General features: G+C 49.2%; 1 protein-coding gene across 4 annotated transcripts in view; it reads right to left on the bottom strand.

The window, feature by feature from the left end:
* Window positions 1-1,198: 1,198 nt before the first annotated feature.
* Window positions 1,199-15,525, bottom strand: part of Auh (AU RNA binding methylglutaconyl-CoA hydratase) — an 85,852-nt gene continuing 71,525 nt past the window's right edge. The window contains exons 7-11 of one of the 4 annotated variants that reach the window (XR_002476641.2): window positions 5,013-5,249; window positions 4,159-4,224; window positions 3,764-3,814; window positions 2,441-2,488; window positions 1,199-1,637 (exon numbers count right to left, since the gene is read on the bottom strand). Coding sequence is in view for 2 of the 4 variants with exons in the window: in XM_021643585.2 (XP_021499260.1) it covers window positions 1,560-1,637; window positions 2,441-2,488; window positions 3,764-3,814; window positions 4,159-4,224; window positions 5,013-5,200 (431 nt within the window). In the remaining 2 variants the exon portion in view is untranslated. The remainder of the gene's footprint in view (window positions 1,638-2,440; window positions 2,489-3,763; window positions 3,815-4,158; window positions 4,225-5,012; window positions 5,250-15,525) is intronic. The other 3 variants (XM_021643585.2, XR_002476642.2, XM_021643586.2) reach the window with 3 other exon arrangements.

Here is a 15,525-nt window from a genome sequence, read left to right on the forward strand (position 1 = left end):
CATTTCTGTTTCATTTTCTTTTTTGTTTCTCAGTCCCCACAATTTCTACAACTGATCACCCAGTCGATCGACTCTATTTGAAACAAAATATACACGAAAAAAACAAAAACCTGAAAATTCCCTCTGGGAGCAAAGCAAGGGATATGTGAGCAGTAGCAGCCACAATTTTTTTTGTTGTTGTTTGCTTTTTTTTTTTGCTGGCCTCTTGCAAATAAATATTTTAAAAATCCATTCTTTCACCCACTGCCATTTTCCCTGTGGCATTTGAAATCAATGGCATTTGAAATCAAATTTTCCATTTTTTCTTTATTAAGCCCCTCATTGAGGCACGCACTTTGTGAGTTCATTTCCCACACATTATCCCCAAGTTTTACCCCCTAACACTAAATAGGAGAGAAACAAGGATGGCGGGGAGGGGGAATCAGGAAAATCCCTGAATCTGATCATCCCTCATTTGTCTTGTTTCTTCTCTAACCACACCTACTAGCAAACCACAAGCAACTCCCTAAACAACAACCACTGCCATGTCTCCTGGGGCCCTCACATTTATGTATCCTCCAAAAAGTACCCAAAATTTCAAAGGTCACACAAGCCCAGAAATTATCTGCAGCAGTCCAAAGCAGCCCCATAGTCCTACACCTGAGATTAAAATGAAAGTACATGCCTATAATATGTGGGTTTTTGTTTTTTAAAGAAACCGAAATTGAAGAATTCTCACTACAGGGTGGTGGTTGGCCTGGTGCTGCCTCTTTGGAGAATTTGCAGAATCACATGTGCATGCTCCCAAACAGCAGAGCAGCAACCCCAGGATGAGGATGTGGGGCAAGAGAGGAGGCAGGTGCATGCAGGATGCATGCTGCAGGAAAGAAGTTCTGCTGCAGGCTTCGCCAGCACCAAGCTCCGTGAGCACAGCCAGGCTCAGCCCCGGACACCTCTGCAGGAGACACTGTGGCTTGGAGCCAAGCAGAGCCGCCTGACGGGCTGACCCTTTATCCCCTGTTCTGGGACCATGTCACATGGTTTCTTGACAGGATCAGCAAAGAGACTTTACTCTGAAATCCATTCTGAAAGGCCAGGCAAGGGGCAAGACAGAGATTCTCAACCCACCCTCCACTGACTTTACTGAAACTCGGGTTTCACTCAGGTCCTCAGGTGGCGATGGACATGTGTGTTTGGATGTACATAATCAGTCAGCAACTTTGTTTGGTGTGGCTTCACCTTTTTTGGTATACAGAAATAATTTTATTTTAATGCAGCACAGTAGACATACAATCAGTTACTCCCTAGAGTGTGCAATATAAATTATTCACATTAAAAAATTAACGACAAAGCCTGATATGCGGGAAATATTAAAAACATACACCTAATTTTTGTGTTTTGACCACAGACAGCTAGCTTGTAAGTCTGAATAAATACGGCATGGCGCACGGTGGCTTGAGCACAGATGGGCCTGCTCCAGGCACAGCGCGAGCCCACTCTCCGCTTTGGTCATTGAGGTCCCCGAGGCACGGGGCGGATCTGAAAGGCTTCCAGCACTACAGGGCATCTTGGCTGTCCTCCTACTCTCCTTTATAGCGAGGGGGTCTTTTCTCCTTAAAAGCAAGAAGACCTTCCAATCTGTCTTTCGTTGAGATGGTCTGAGAAAGAGAAAACAGGGCACACTCTAAAATTAAAAACACAACAGCATATCAAGCAGCAGCTATGAGAGCCACCAGCAGCTGCTGGGAAGGCCACTTGTCCTTTGAAGAAGTCTCCTAAGTATGCAGCTGAACTATTTTTAATCCAAACATTTTCCCCATTTCTAATCTGCTTAAAAAGTGAGACACTTTATTTTCAGAGACTAAGCAAATGAAAAGCTCAGGCCACGGAGACCTCTGTGCTCCTCCTGGTTCACCGATTTCCACAGCCTGTGTCAGCGCACACAGGTGCTATCCCATGTGCTTGTATGCTCTGTGGACCCCGACAGAGGCCAGCATTCTCAGTTCATCCCCACTCTGTCAACCGCCTCTTCCAGAGTGTCCCTGGACTGTCTGGAATCACTCAGTACCCAATACGCTCAGACTGAATCCTGTCACTGATCACGGAGAATTCAAGGATCCCTTAAGCCCTTTTCTTGCTTGACAGGTCCTGCATCTTACCATTATGCAATATTCCACTGCGCAGCCGTACCAGCTGCTCTAGTCACCTGCAGAAGTCACCCTTTTATTTTCTCTTGAGACAGAGTCTCACTGTATAGTTGAGGTCTCTTTGATTTCAGTGGCTTTTTGTCCATCAGCCCAGGAAGAAGGCTCAGAACCCCAGGGACAGCTGGTGAGCCACAAAACCATCAATACATGGCAGGGCACCCTGACAAAGTCTGATGAACAGCCATTTCCATCAGATGTGCCCACCCCTGAGGACAGGCGTGAACATGCTCACAATCTGTGAGTGTGTAACATACCTGAGCATAGCAAGCCTCCTCTATGGCTAATCCCGTTACTAAGTCGACCTGGGGACAGAAACATAATCCACTTTAGCGGAATAAGGTAGAGCCAATCCAAATTCAAACTGAATCACTCCACCCTAAATAACAGGGTCTTTGGGAAGAGCACAGCCGCTCAGAGGTATGAGCAGCCTGAAACCTGCAGCTAGGCGTCTGCATTCGCATCCTGACTCCATCTGGGAGCTGTGCAGCCTGGGAGAGTCATGTGACCTGTCTGGGCTTCAGAGGCATGTCTGGCAAGGGGCTAGCTGCAGTGCTCACTAAGCGAGGGTTAGATGAGGACTTGCCTGGCACAGGGTCCTATCTAAGGTGTTTCTGCAAATAAGGTTAGGATTATTAAAGTGCTGAAATAAATCAGACACTTGTAGTTTTATACAACCGCATGCACTGCGAGCAAGCCTGCTCTCCGCATACTGGCTCAGAGCCAAGGAGGCTGTGGTGGACCCTCATGCGGAAAGAGCTTTTCCAGATGCCTACAATTTAGCCAAATACCAAAGCTGGACTGGAGTGATGGCTCAGACAGCTCAGAGCACTTGCTATGCAAGCATGAGGACTGGAGTCTGGATCCCAACACGCATGTAACATAATGGTCATGGTCGTGACATAACCGTCATGCTAGCACGGGGGTGGGGGGATGCAGACAGGAGGTTCACTGGGGCTTGCTGGCTGACAACTTAGCAAAAAAAAGCATAAGTTCCCCATTCAAGGAAAGACCCTACCTTAGAGCAATAACATAGAACCTCAAAAAGAACACCTGGCATTCTTCTTTGGTCACAGTGTGTACACAAATGTATGTTCATGCTAAGGCACACAGGCAAACACACACACACATACTCTAGAGTTTATGAGGATCTGCACTGTCTGCTGGTCCCCAGCCCAGGACCCTTCTCCTTCACATTCATGTTCCCAGTGTGATAGCTGAACCCCCTCAGACCAGCCTGGGCTCACTGCTTCTCCCTGCACACACACTCTAGAGAGTCCAGGTAAAAATCGGCACACAGCGTGGAGCCGAGTGGCCCTCCTGGAATTACTGATAGAAATGTGATCTGGCTGAGGAGTCTGTTTCCCCAGGGACTGGTTGATACCCCACTAAAGCAATGTCAAAGATAACAGGGCTGCCACAGGCTGAGGGGACACCCTAAGTTTTGCAGCTATGGCCCTGAGAGGAACCCTAGCAGAGTCAGGCAATAAGGCAAAAGCTGCATCCTGGAGCTTTCGGACACTACACAGAAGCCTGAGCCTGAATGCGAGACGCAGCCGCCTTCCTACAGTGTCACTCACCTCCATCCCTTGGTTAATTGCTAGTTTGGCCACTCTCATTGCAACAGGCCCCTGAAATTCAAAGTAAAGAAACAAGTTTTTATTAACACTTACTGCAAATTATGCCTCGGTACAGCTCACATAGTCCCAATACTGGGCTGACACCAGCTAACAACTGAGATGGTAGATGGAAATTCATCTCCTGAGCTTCCGGGACTCCAGAGCGGCTGTCACCGACCGACCTCGGTGTGGAGGGTGGAAGGAGGACTGTGCCTTTGCATGTCCAGCACCTCTCAGTTACTGTCCCTCCAAGTGAAGCTAGGGGAGTCGAGGAAGTCGGCCTGGCTCAGTAGTACACTAGCGGGTGGTAGTTCCTGAAGCTCAGGCTGGGGAGGGGCTGGAGCTGCCTCACTTACGTATGATGTACTCCGCATGGGCTGCAGTGACAGTGGGCTGGCGCAGACACGTCCACTCGGGTAGGCCTGGGTTATGGAGGGAAGGGCAGACGCCCTATCTGAGAAGGACACTCATGCTGTGGGAGCTCGGCTGTGTCACTACCCTGGAGCAGGCCGTACTCTCTAGACAGAACTGCATCTTCGAGCGTGACTTACATCTATCTACAGGCGGGGTGTCAACTTGTGCTGCGTTTTAAATCAAATGGCCCTTTAGATCCAAACAGCACACTGGGGCCGAGGGGAGGGCCTGCTGAGCATGCTCACTGGGAGCTCAGCTCTCTAATACGCGTGACTGGCAGGCTGGTGTGGCGGGCAGCCTGCAACCCCAGCACTTGGGAAGGTGGGAACAGGCAGAAAGCATGCTGACTGGATGGACAGATGGGGTAAACTACACAGCTCAGGGCCCAAGGAAGAGAGCCTCTTCAGTACACATCAGGTAGAGAACAATGGAGGGAGACACCAGCTTCAGGCCCTGGATTGCACAGATGTGCACAGGTGCTCTCCTGATGCAGGAGGAGGCAGTGTCGTTCCACTCCTTTGGATGTGACCTAGCAGCCCACCCGTCGCTCTCCAAGGAGATGACTTTAGAGCACCGAGCTGGTCAACAAGCAAAAATAGTTTGCCAGGAAGTTACCCTGTGTGTGTGTGGTGAGCACATATGCTGTGTGTCTGTCTGCCCATCTCCAGTGGGACCTCACGTTACTTTCCAGTCTTAAGTTTAATTGCTTTATTTGAGAAGCAGGAAAGAGCCACCTCAGCACGTGAGGCGGGTGCTAGACTTGACTGCAGATCCGCGCAGGTGCTCTCGTCCATACCTGAGGTAGAAACTCTCTCGCCAAGTCCAGAGCCTTCCTGTAGGCAGCGTCCCCCTCCTGGTTCTGTTCTAGCACGTGGCTGATCAAGCCCACAGCCTTGGCCTCCTGACCGTCGAGAACGCGTGCCGAGAAGATGAGCTCCTTGGCCAGGGACATCCCAATGGCGCGTGGTAATCTCTGTGTCCCTCCTGAAAGGTGGAGGAGAGACAAACAGCCTGTGACGACCTGAAGCAATTCCTAAAAATAAACCAGGGCCAGAGATATTTACGTGCCTCAAGAAAGGTTGCAGTGTCTTGGGTTACACAATTGAGAATACTGAATGTCATGTCAGGAGGGTTTGGGCACCTGGACACAGCTGGTATATTCTTCAGGCAAGGCCGGTCTGGCGAGGACAGGCCTTCCTCTCAGCACTGGCAAAGAAGCAGGGCCTTGAGGAATTCACCTCAGTCCCATCAAGCCTCTATTCAAGCCTGGGAAGAATTTACCAAATTCTGACAAGTTCCATTCATAAACCTGATGGTGAGTGAACTGTAAACTACTTCTAATATAATAGAAATGAAAGCAACTACGATGAAAACTGGCTTTGTCCTCCAACATACACTGTTCCTAAAGGCGTCTCACTGCTGAAGATGCTCACTCACTCATTCATCTGCTCACTCATTCATTTTTCAATCACTTATTCACTCACTCACTCACTCACTCACTCACTCACTCTGCCCTCATTTGCATGTGCTCTGCTCTCTAATGAGGAAGCCTGTTCTGCAGAGTCAGGACGACACCCTTGGTCCTAGCTCAGGCAGTTAGTATCTCAGAGACTCCGAGAGCCGAGCAAGTCTTCACCTCTGAGATACAACTGCCCAACTTGGGGCAAACACAGGCCAGAGGCTAACAGGCTCAACCCATACAGCAACTCACTGCAGCACCTTCTGGGGAAAAAGGGCAAGCTTTCCTGCAGCTGGAGTTGTAGGTAGTCGTAAGCCGCCCAGATGCATTCTGGGAACTGAAGCTAGGTCTTCTCCTAGAGCAGCAAGGGCTTTTAGCCACTGAGCCATCTCTCCAGCTCCAACTAAGAACTTGTTAATCCACAACTTGCAGATTTTCACCTACTGGACACTTGCCAACACTGTGAGTCCACCACTGAGGCCGGAGCCGAGCCCCCTGGGAACCAGTGGACTCTGAGGCCCTGACCCATACTCGTCAGCACTTCTGTGCTGTGTGCTGAGTAGATGTGGGGCAGCCACAATTTCATGTGCATGTCCGAACAGTCTCGGAAATACTTTGCACTGAGTTGAGGCTTTTGCCTCCAGGGTGAGCACTGACTAATAAGCCATGGGAGGGGGCTCCTTGCTCAGCACTTCCACGTGAGCTCAGCAGGTCTTCAAGCCTCCCACTGCCCAGTTTACTAAATGTAGCCTCTTCAGCAAGGAATATATTCTGCCATCTTGACCTCACTCTTATTTGAAGCCCAGGAAGTTAAAAAAATAAAATTAAAAAAATGGGAGGACTAATTTTCTCAAGGATGCACAAGACAATAAACAGCTTCCATAAGGCGGGGTACCAGCTCCCCTCTACGATTACCGTTGCTATCACCCACACTTTGTACCTCTGCTCTCTAGGCTAGCTCGGGTGCCTTCCTATCAAGTTTGCAAACCATGTAGCAGGCAAAAAGAAATGGAAGAGACCAAAAAAAAGTGGTACACTTGTTGGACACCTTAATTAAACACTGGCCAATGACATCAGGTTGTGACTGCTCACTGGCCACAGCTGGTTCATACACAGTGAGAGCAGGCAGGAGGAGTTAAGCTGGCCTGATTCTGGTAGAGTGGAAGTGGGGAGACAATCGGCAGACACAAGCTTGATGGGCAAAACCGACTTAATCACGTCACCAACACGTCACATATACACATTATTTAAATAGGACAGATATATACTGAAAATGTCAGACCTGGTTGATTATCTCTGTTATTGCCTCTAATGAAAGGCATCAAAACTTCCTAGATAATAACCTTTCTAGGGTACACTATGTAAAATAGGCAGGGGCTCAGGCAGAGCAAGCTTTGCCAGAGGAGAAATCATTTAAGTCACCTCCCTCTGTATCAGCAGCTGCCTCAGACAGGACAAGAGCTCAGGTCAGGGGGAGCTGGCAGCAGAGATTTCAGCTTGCAGACCACAGCCCTCGAGGCTGAGTGCAGATGCCAGCAGATGGACTCAGCTTCCCTTAAGAAAGCTGTGACAGTTCACAATCAATTACAGTGTAATATATAAACAGTTGAGCAGAACTCAGGGCCATCCAGGATGAAATGTAAACTGTAAAAGCACCAAGCTTGGCCTGACTGGTTTGTCCTTCATCTTTCCCTCCTCTTGACTTCATGGAAAAAGAATCTACTTACAAAAGGGGACACTTGGCACACGAACTTCAAGTTGAAATTTATAAGGCCATAGCAAGGAATTTTACCAACAGGATTAGCAGAACGCCTTACAAATCTTCTCTCTTGAACAGAGAGCCCCACACTTTAGTAAATGCCTTTTCATGCAACAAGACACATGGAGCTGTGTCAGGGACTTCGGGCTGAGCCTTCTCAGCAGACCAGGGCCCAGTGCTTACACAACTGACTTTTCTTTACAGTGTGCTGACAGGCCCTGAACACGCCACGTCAAACTCGCACACATAGGAGTATCTAGCCTTCACTCTGTGCTGTTGTGCTTTCTACCCCTCCATGCTCTGGGCGACTGTAAGGCAGTGGGTGCAGGGAGCCCAGCACCAGAACATGTGAGGAGGAAAATCAGCTGGCTGACCCACAACAGAACGTCCTGAACCACGCAGGGAGAGCTCGGCCTGGTCAGGAAGACAGGTTACACATCAATTATTTTCACAAGGTCAGTTAGGCAACTGGCAGAAAATGAGAACACTTAATACAGCTTTACAGTTTTGGAATTCATCGTCGAAAGCCTTTTCTGCTGGCACCCTATAAACTGTTAGTGGAAGACACACTGAAGTTTTACTCACGACAAACAAAATGATATGTTTAAAATGTTTCTATGTACTTTTTCTTTAACAAAAAGTGTTTGTTCAGACGTCACTGAGTGTGTCCTAACTTCTCTTTCTGTGGTTCTTGGGATCTGATCCAGGACCTTGTTAACTGTGCTCAGAGCCCTGCCTCAGAGCTACACTCGAAGCCGTAATTAGGCCCGTGACTGTTAACGTTTTAGAAGCGCACCATGCAGGCCAGATAAGCTGTGTTCCTTTTAAAGGCCACAGGAGACGGCCAGGGTGCACTGTGGCCATTTCCAGCCCCTGCAGCAGTCAGTGCCCTCTGCACCATGGGCAGGTTGAACTCCATGGGGTTCTTGAGAGTGCCCAGGGAGCAGATGATTACCTCACAATAGCTGCTTCCCACACAGGCCAAATGGAATCTGCAGAGACCTTGGCAGGCGCAGGCCTCCACCACCAACACATCACCCCATGTAGGCTTGAAGTGCTCAGGGGCTGCGGCCCAGAGAAGCTGCTGCCAGAAACAGGGAGCCACAGAGCCCTGAACTGCACCAGCTATCAAGGCACCATACCACCATAGGCCTGCGACTATGCCTACTCTCCTGGGTGGCACTCCTATGCACACACATAACATGCTATAGATCACAAACATCAGGGGGCTGGGTCTCTGTCTGTGACAACTGCCTATTATATAGTACAGGTGCTGTGCCTGTATAACACATAGGAATACAGACTCCAAGGAGAGCGAGTGAGGTACACAGCAGCTCTGCTGGAAAGCTCACCATCAGCTTTCACACTGACAGTGAGGACCATCCGCTGACCACTAGCATGAGCTGTCAGCCAGCCAGGCCACTCTGAGAAATGTTTGTCACTTTCTTTTTTTCCCCCTTACATTTTACATTTAAAAAGTGTGTGTGTGTGTGTGTGTGTGTGTGTGTGTGTGTGTGTGTGTGTGTAAGTAGGATCCTCTGGAGTGGGAGCTCCATGTGGCTGTGAGCTGAAAACTGAACTGAACTTGGATACACCTCTGAGCTGTATCCCCAGAGACCAGCTCCTCCCCAACCTACATTTTAAATGTTGAAAAGCAATTATGCAACAGTATTTCCAAATTCAGCTGGTGGTAACTGTGTCTTTACTAAGCTCTTTACCAAGAAAAGGTTTCATCATGGCTATGGCCAGATGATAGGGCTGTGGGAGCCCGAGCACTTCGGAGGGTTCCACTAATCCAAACAGCTCCTCTCGTCCCACAGGTTCTGCAGGGCAGGAGCCCCAGGAAGCCTGTGCCCACTGCTGGGTTCCAAGCCTTTGCTGCAGGCGCCTTCTGCTTCTGGCCAACATTCTGTGGCCTGCACCAGCAAGCCGTTGAGAGAGTGGCCTCCTGACAGAGCACAACCCAGTGGAGTGACTGGAGAGAGACCAGACGGGGGAGGGCAGTGGTAGTCTTCACGACCTCTCTGAGGGAGGTCAACCTGGGGGCCCGTCAAGGCAGACCCCGCAGCCCAGCCCGTGTTTGCCTTACTACATCTCCTTTTCTTGAAAGCCTTCAGAGCACTTTCCGAGAGTCAGCAATCATCCTCGTCCTTTCCAGGTTGAGGTGGAGAGGGAAAGAGAACGTGTTAATGAGTCCTCTCAAACACACAGGGGAGTGGGGAGAGATAACTTGGAAGACGCTGTTTGGGGACAGCTTATCACAAGGGACATGGCACTTGTCGATGACAATGTGGAGTAAATCACACACACACTCACACACACACATACACACACATGAGCTTTCACACCGTTAGCACTGGAGCATTCAAGGCACAGCAGCATCCTCAGCAGCAGACACACACTCCGCTTCAAACATAGTTCCTTCTCACAAATGTCAGGCATTACCATTCATCCAGCAAAATATTATTGAAAAAAAGGAACATGGAAAAACATTTAATGTTTCCAAAATACAACCAAACAATGACTCAGAGATGAAGACATGAAAACTTTAATTTTTCCTAACAAAAGTAGGTCACACCACGAAAACCACAAGATTCTGGAATAGCAGAATTGTCAAGAGTGCACAAGCAGCATGTACTGAGAGCTGCCTACACACACACACACACACACACACACACACACGCACACACACACATACATATACACACACACACAATGTAATACTATGTCCCCAAGAATCCTGGGAGGCCACACACAACTGTCTTTGTGCTCATGTGTCAAACTGAAAACCTAGGCTCACAGAACTGCAGTGACCAAATCGTATGCTCACATGTGCGTTCATGACTGGATGGTAGCAGACCAGATCTCCTGACTGACCTCACCATCAGGGGCCAGGGCCTCACAACTTCCCACCCAGCTCTCCTTTGATGGACAATGGCCCGGTGAGCACAATGAAAGGAAAGTATGAAAGTGGCCGTGTCATCCCTGGCGCAGCACTGACAGTGGCAGAAAGCTTTGCTTGAAGGGCTCAGCTCAGCCAGCATGTGCTGCTGAGGGAGGGGGGAGAGGAGGAGGGGGCATTCTCCTCCCCACAGACTCTGCCATGGGAACATGGCCTATCATTCATGCTTCTAGGCCTGGTCTACCATGCTTGGGAGCAGGCCACATGGAGTGGCCCACTGTCTTTTGTTTTTTAAAGACAGAAAAACGAATAGCAAAATGAGCAAGTTTAAACAAGCATGATGCTTGGGAGTGCACCAAGCTGAAGCAGTTAGAATCACTGGTCACTGGGGAAACCCGGGGGCACTGGTGAATGCCAGCATGGGAAAGCCTTAGGGGAGCTAGCCCACAACTGCTTTGCATTAAAAAGCAGGATGAGCATTCTCGGGGGCACAGCCCAGCAAGATGAGGCAACTTGAACTTACTGGAAACATTATTTTTATAAACATATCCAACTACTGGTCAGATCTTAAAAACTGAGTCATATCTCAAGAAAAACAGAAAAGCAAGACAAATAACATTCCTTAGCTCAATCAAACATAATAACAAAATATACCACAAAACACCTTAATCCTCATCTAAAGCAGCAAGAAAAACCATGCCCAGACAAGCAAGCGCCAGCTTCCTGTGCCTACCCTCGGCCGCACTGCTAAGAGGCCACCAATGCTTGCACCATCCTCCCTCATCTCCAGTTTCCCTTTCTGGGGCTCAGCTCCCCAAGATGAGCTCCACTCAGGCCAATGGGAAACTCCGAAGGAGCTCGTGGATTTACAATGCTACAGCTTGCTGACACCTCCTGCTCCAGGCTGCCCTGTCTAGGACGAGAAGGCCCTTCCTGCACTCTGCTTTCAACGTGTCCACTACTGCCCCATGCCAGCTGGGGACAGTCTACACTGCTGTGCGTGCTCACCTGGACCTGGCTTCTCCCTTCAATCCAACAGGGGTATGTATCTAGAAGGAAACGACTTCTCAGTTGTTTCAAGCACACATTGGGGATCTCAGAACACAGGCCCTCCCACAAGGGCCAGCCAGCACATTAGCAGAATCATTACGGCAACTCTGGTCAAAGCTGTCATAATAAAGTGTTGGGGAACCCCACAGCACTGACCACCCACAGACTTCCTTCTCAGAGACTGCTCACAAATAAACAGACACGTAAGCTGAGCTTTAACACCCATGTTTTCACGCAGTTTTGAGATTTCAAAGTATTTTAGGGCACAACTGGAAGTTAGCCTGACTAATGCTGACCCATTTTCATCTTACCTACATCTAACAACCATCCCCATAGCTACACTGCTGAGTGTATGGGCGACAAGCCTGCAAGACAGGGCAGTGCCAACCTGCATACCAATAACAAACATACCGAGAGAGAGAGAGAGATCAGGAAAGCAATCCCATTGGAAACAGCTCAGAAATGAATGAAGGGACAAATGAACAAATGAATGGATGAACACACAAATAAAACACACAGAAATAAGCCTATCTAATAAGATGGAAGATTTCTGTGAGAAGAAAGTTTAAGACACTGAAGAAAGAAAGGTGGAAAGACTTGCCGTGCTCGCAGATCAGCAGAATCAATGGAGTCAACACGGCGATGCTACTGAGAGCAATCTACAGAGTTAGTGCAATTGTCTTCAATACCCCAAAGTCATTCTTCAAAGAAAAACAACCTCAAAACTCATACAGAAGCACAAAAGGGCCAGAATAGCCAAGGCAATCCTGAGCAGAAAAAGCAATGGCAGCGGTATCACAAAAGCTGGTCTCAAATTATACTAGACAGCCAAAGGGACAAAAACAGCATGGTAATGGACATGCAGGCCAATGGGATACCACAGAGGACCCAGAAATAAGCCCACACATCAGCAAACATCTGACTTTTGACAAAGGTGCTGAAAATATAAGTGGAGAAAGAAGAGCCTCTTCAGCTGGGAAAGTTGGACATCCAAATGTAGAAAATCAAGCAAGATTCCCCCTTTCACACTAAATAAAAATCAACTCACAACGGGGACAAGACCTAAAATGTTAAAGCTAGTAGAAAAAGAAATTTCAGGATACAGGCAGACAAGGACTGTCTGAACAGGACTCAATAGCTTGGAAACAAGAGCAAGAACTGACAAGTGGGGTTACATCACATTTAAGAAGCCCCTGTACCAGCAAAGAGGAAAAAAAAAAAAATGATAGAACAGGAGTAGCTCTTCAGGCAGACATTTGGTGGGTGTATACACAGAATGTAAAAAGAACATGAATCAAAGCACAAAAAACTCCAATAATCGACAAGGGCCAAATGAAATGAATAGGCACAGCTCAGGAAAGCCAGAGCAACTGGTCAATAAACACATGAATAATGTTTATTGCCCTTAGCCATCAGGGAAATGTGCCTGTCAGAAGAATAGCTACCCCGCCCACACATCCCCAAACAAAACAAAAGCAAATACTGGAGAGAGCACACTGCAGTGGGAATTAGGCCAGCACAGAAATCAATACGGTGATCTGTAGAAAACTAGAACTCTAGCCACGCTTCGACCCACTACAGCACTCCCCGGTACAGCCACAGGAACGAGAGAGCAGACGGGAGAGACACTGCACAGGTGTGCAACAGCTGCAGCAGCTGCACGGGCGCCCAGCGGCAGGTGACATAACGCCCTGCGACACACACGGACTGGAGCACTGCCTGGCCGACACACACGGACTGGAGCACTGCCTGGCCGACACACACGGACTGGAGCACTGCCTGGCCGACACACACGGACTGGAGCACTGCCTGGCCGACACACACGGACTGGAGCACTGCCTGGCCGACACACACGGACTGGAGCACTGCCTGGCCGACACACACGGACTGGAGCACTGCCTGGCCGACACACACGGACTGGAGCACTGCTTGGCCGACACACACGGACTGGAGCACTGCCTGGCCGACACACACGGACTGGAGCACTGCCTGGCCGACACACATGGACTGGAGCACTGCTTGGCCGACACACACGGACTGGAGCATTGCTTGGCCGTCAAGAGTGGAGCTGTGGCGTCTGCCACACCGTGGATGGGGCTGTCACATTAAGTGAAAGAAACTCAGAGACAGACACTGCACACTCGCTTGCTCGCTCTCTACACACGTGTATAAGAGGGGGAATTACTGGAGAAGAGGAAGTAGACTAGTGGGAACAGGGTGGGGGAGAGAAGAGGGAAATGATCAAAGCACACAACACACGAGAACGTCATAACAAACCCCCACATCATATACAGTAAGTACACACCAATAACTACAAGAGTCAGCTCCTCAGTCGCTCATCTCCTGGAGGCCACCTGGGTGTTAGGTATGCATAGCTCAGACCTCGAGTGGCCATGAGCCAGAAGGAGCAAGGCTTGGATCCTGACAGCTTGCTCAGCATTCCAAACAATCACACTGTGGAGACTGTCACTACCATTCCTGGCAGGCCGCTCTGGCTCCTGCGCACGCACCCATGCACGCAGCGTGACATTGCAGCCAAGCCTGAAAGCACGTGCGTGCAGACAGCAGAGGGCTACCACCCTTCCGCAGACCCAGCACAGTTGGGCTGCAGGAGGTGGGCCCTCCCTGCAGGTGTTCTGTCTGGCCTGTCCCAGCACAAGCCTGCAGGAGGACAGAGGACACAGGGACAAGGCCTCATCGCCCAGCTGTTCCTGTGCCAGCCAATCTGGCTGACCAGACATGTGGCTGGCCCAGACACCAGCATTCACCCATAAGGAACTGGAACCAGTAACACATGCTGTCTATTTTAAAAATTACTCTTGTAAAGCTTATGAAGACAAAGAGGGAAACCAGCTAACAAAAGAAAAGCATTTCCCACTGGAAACATCCACAGACAAGGAACTAAGTCCTAACAGCCAGGAACTCCTGAAACGGAAACTAGCAGGCTAAAAATGGAAAGAGGTTGATGCCCCGAATAGACACTAAAACGTCAATTTGGCTGGAAAGGAGATGTGTGAGGTACACAAACTTTGAAAGACCTGCTCGTGTGTCAGACCAGCAACTACCTGAAGTCGGGGGAAGGGGCTGCTAGGATGGTCGAACCCCCCAGAACACCTAACCCTCAAAGATCGGGCTAGTCCAGTGTTGGGGGCCTATGGAACAGCACACTGTGACAGTGTGTGAAGCTTTTCCCTTGGACATCATTTTAATAACAGGGAGCAGGAAGTGTGGACGCAGCATGGATGAGAACACGAGGGCGATGTGCTTGCAGCTGTACAAACGGGCAGTAGACTCCACAGACGGCTGTCACAGACCACAAGCTGCCACACTGCTCAGGTGTAGGCAGATGCTCAAATTTAAGAAAATTCCAAAGAGTTCCCTAAATCGTGTCTATCACTTCACACGCAGCACGTCAGTTCCAGACGCCCCACGCCAACAGCAGTGCGCATCACTCTGACTGGGGATGTCTGTGTGAGCCTGCACGTCGGTCACTATCTCTTCACACTCTTTGCCGCCGCCTTGCCACTTAGGGAAATGTGTCCAAATATCTTGGTTCTTTGTTCAACTAGTTTCTTTACTTTTCTTTCTATTGAGTTTCAAGAGCTCTTTACATATGACAGGGCCAAAGTGCTCCATCAGTCAGGCCTGTGTATTCCCCCACTCCACCCTAACAGTGTCTCCTGACAACAGACCTTTCCATTTACATGGATCTGGCCGTCCTCCTTCAGGTCATAGGGAAAAAGGCTTCCGCAACCCTGGTTTAGCCGACAAATTCTGAGGTATATGCAAATCTCTGTAATTCTCCTGCACATGCACAAGCTGTCTCTAGATAATCACATAACTTAAACACTATGGGAGAGGGGCTGTACTGCAATGTGTCCACACATGCTCAGAGCGAAGTCTTCAAGTGGTTTTGGCTCGAGGTTGGATGTACTCATGGATGACAAACTCTGGATGCAGAAAGCCACTGCATTTTCTCCACTCGGCTCAAATGGACGGTGCTTTGGTGCCTGCTAACTCAGAAATCTGACTTTCTAACTCGGGAGCAGGAAGATTTTTCTCCCCTGAACCTTGTTGTGAGTTTCTACTCTGGGTTTCTGTGCTTAGGTCTTTGGACCACAGCTGTTATTTCTGGTCTG

The sequence above is a fragment of the Meriones unguiculatus genome, chromosome 19, assembly GCF_030254825.1.
Source record: "Meriones unguiculatus strain TT.TT164.6M chromosome 19, Bangor_MerUng_6.1, whole genome shotgun sequence".
Lineage (NCBI taxonomy): Eukaryota > Metazoa > Chordata > Mammalia > Rodentia > Muridae > Meriones > Meriones unguiculatus.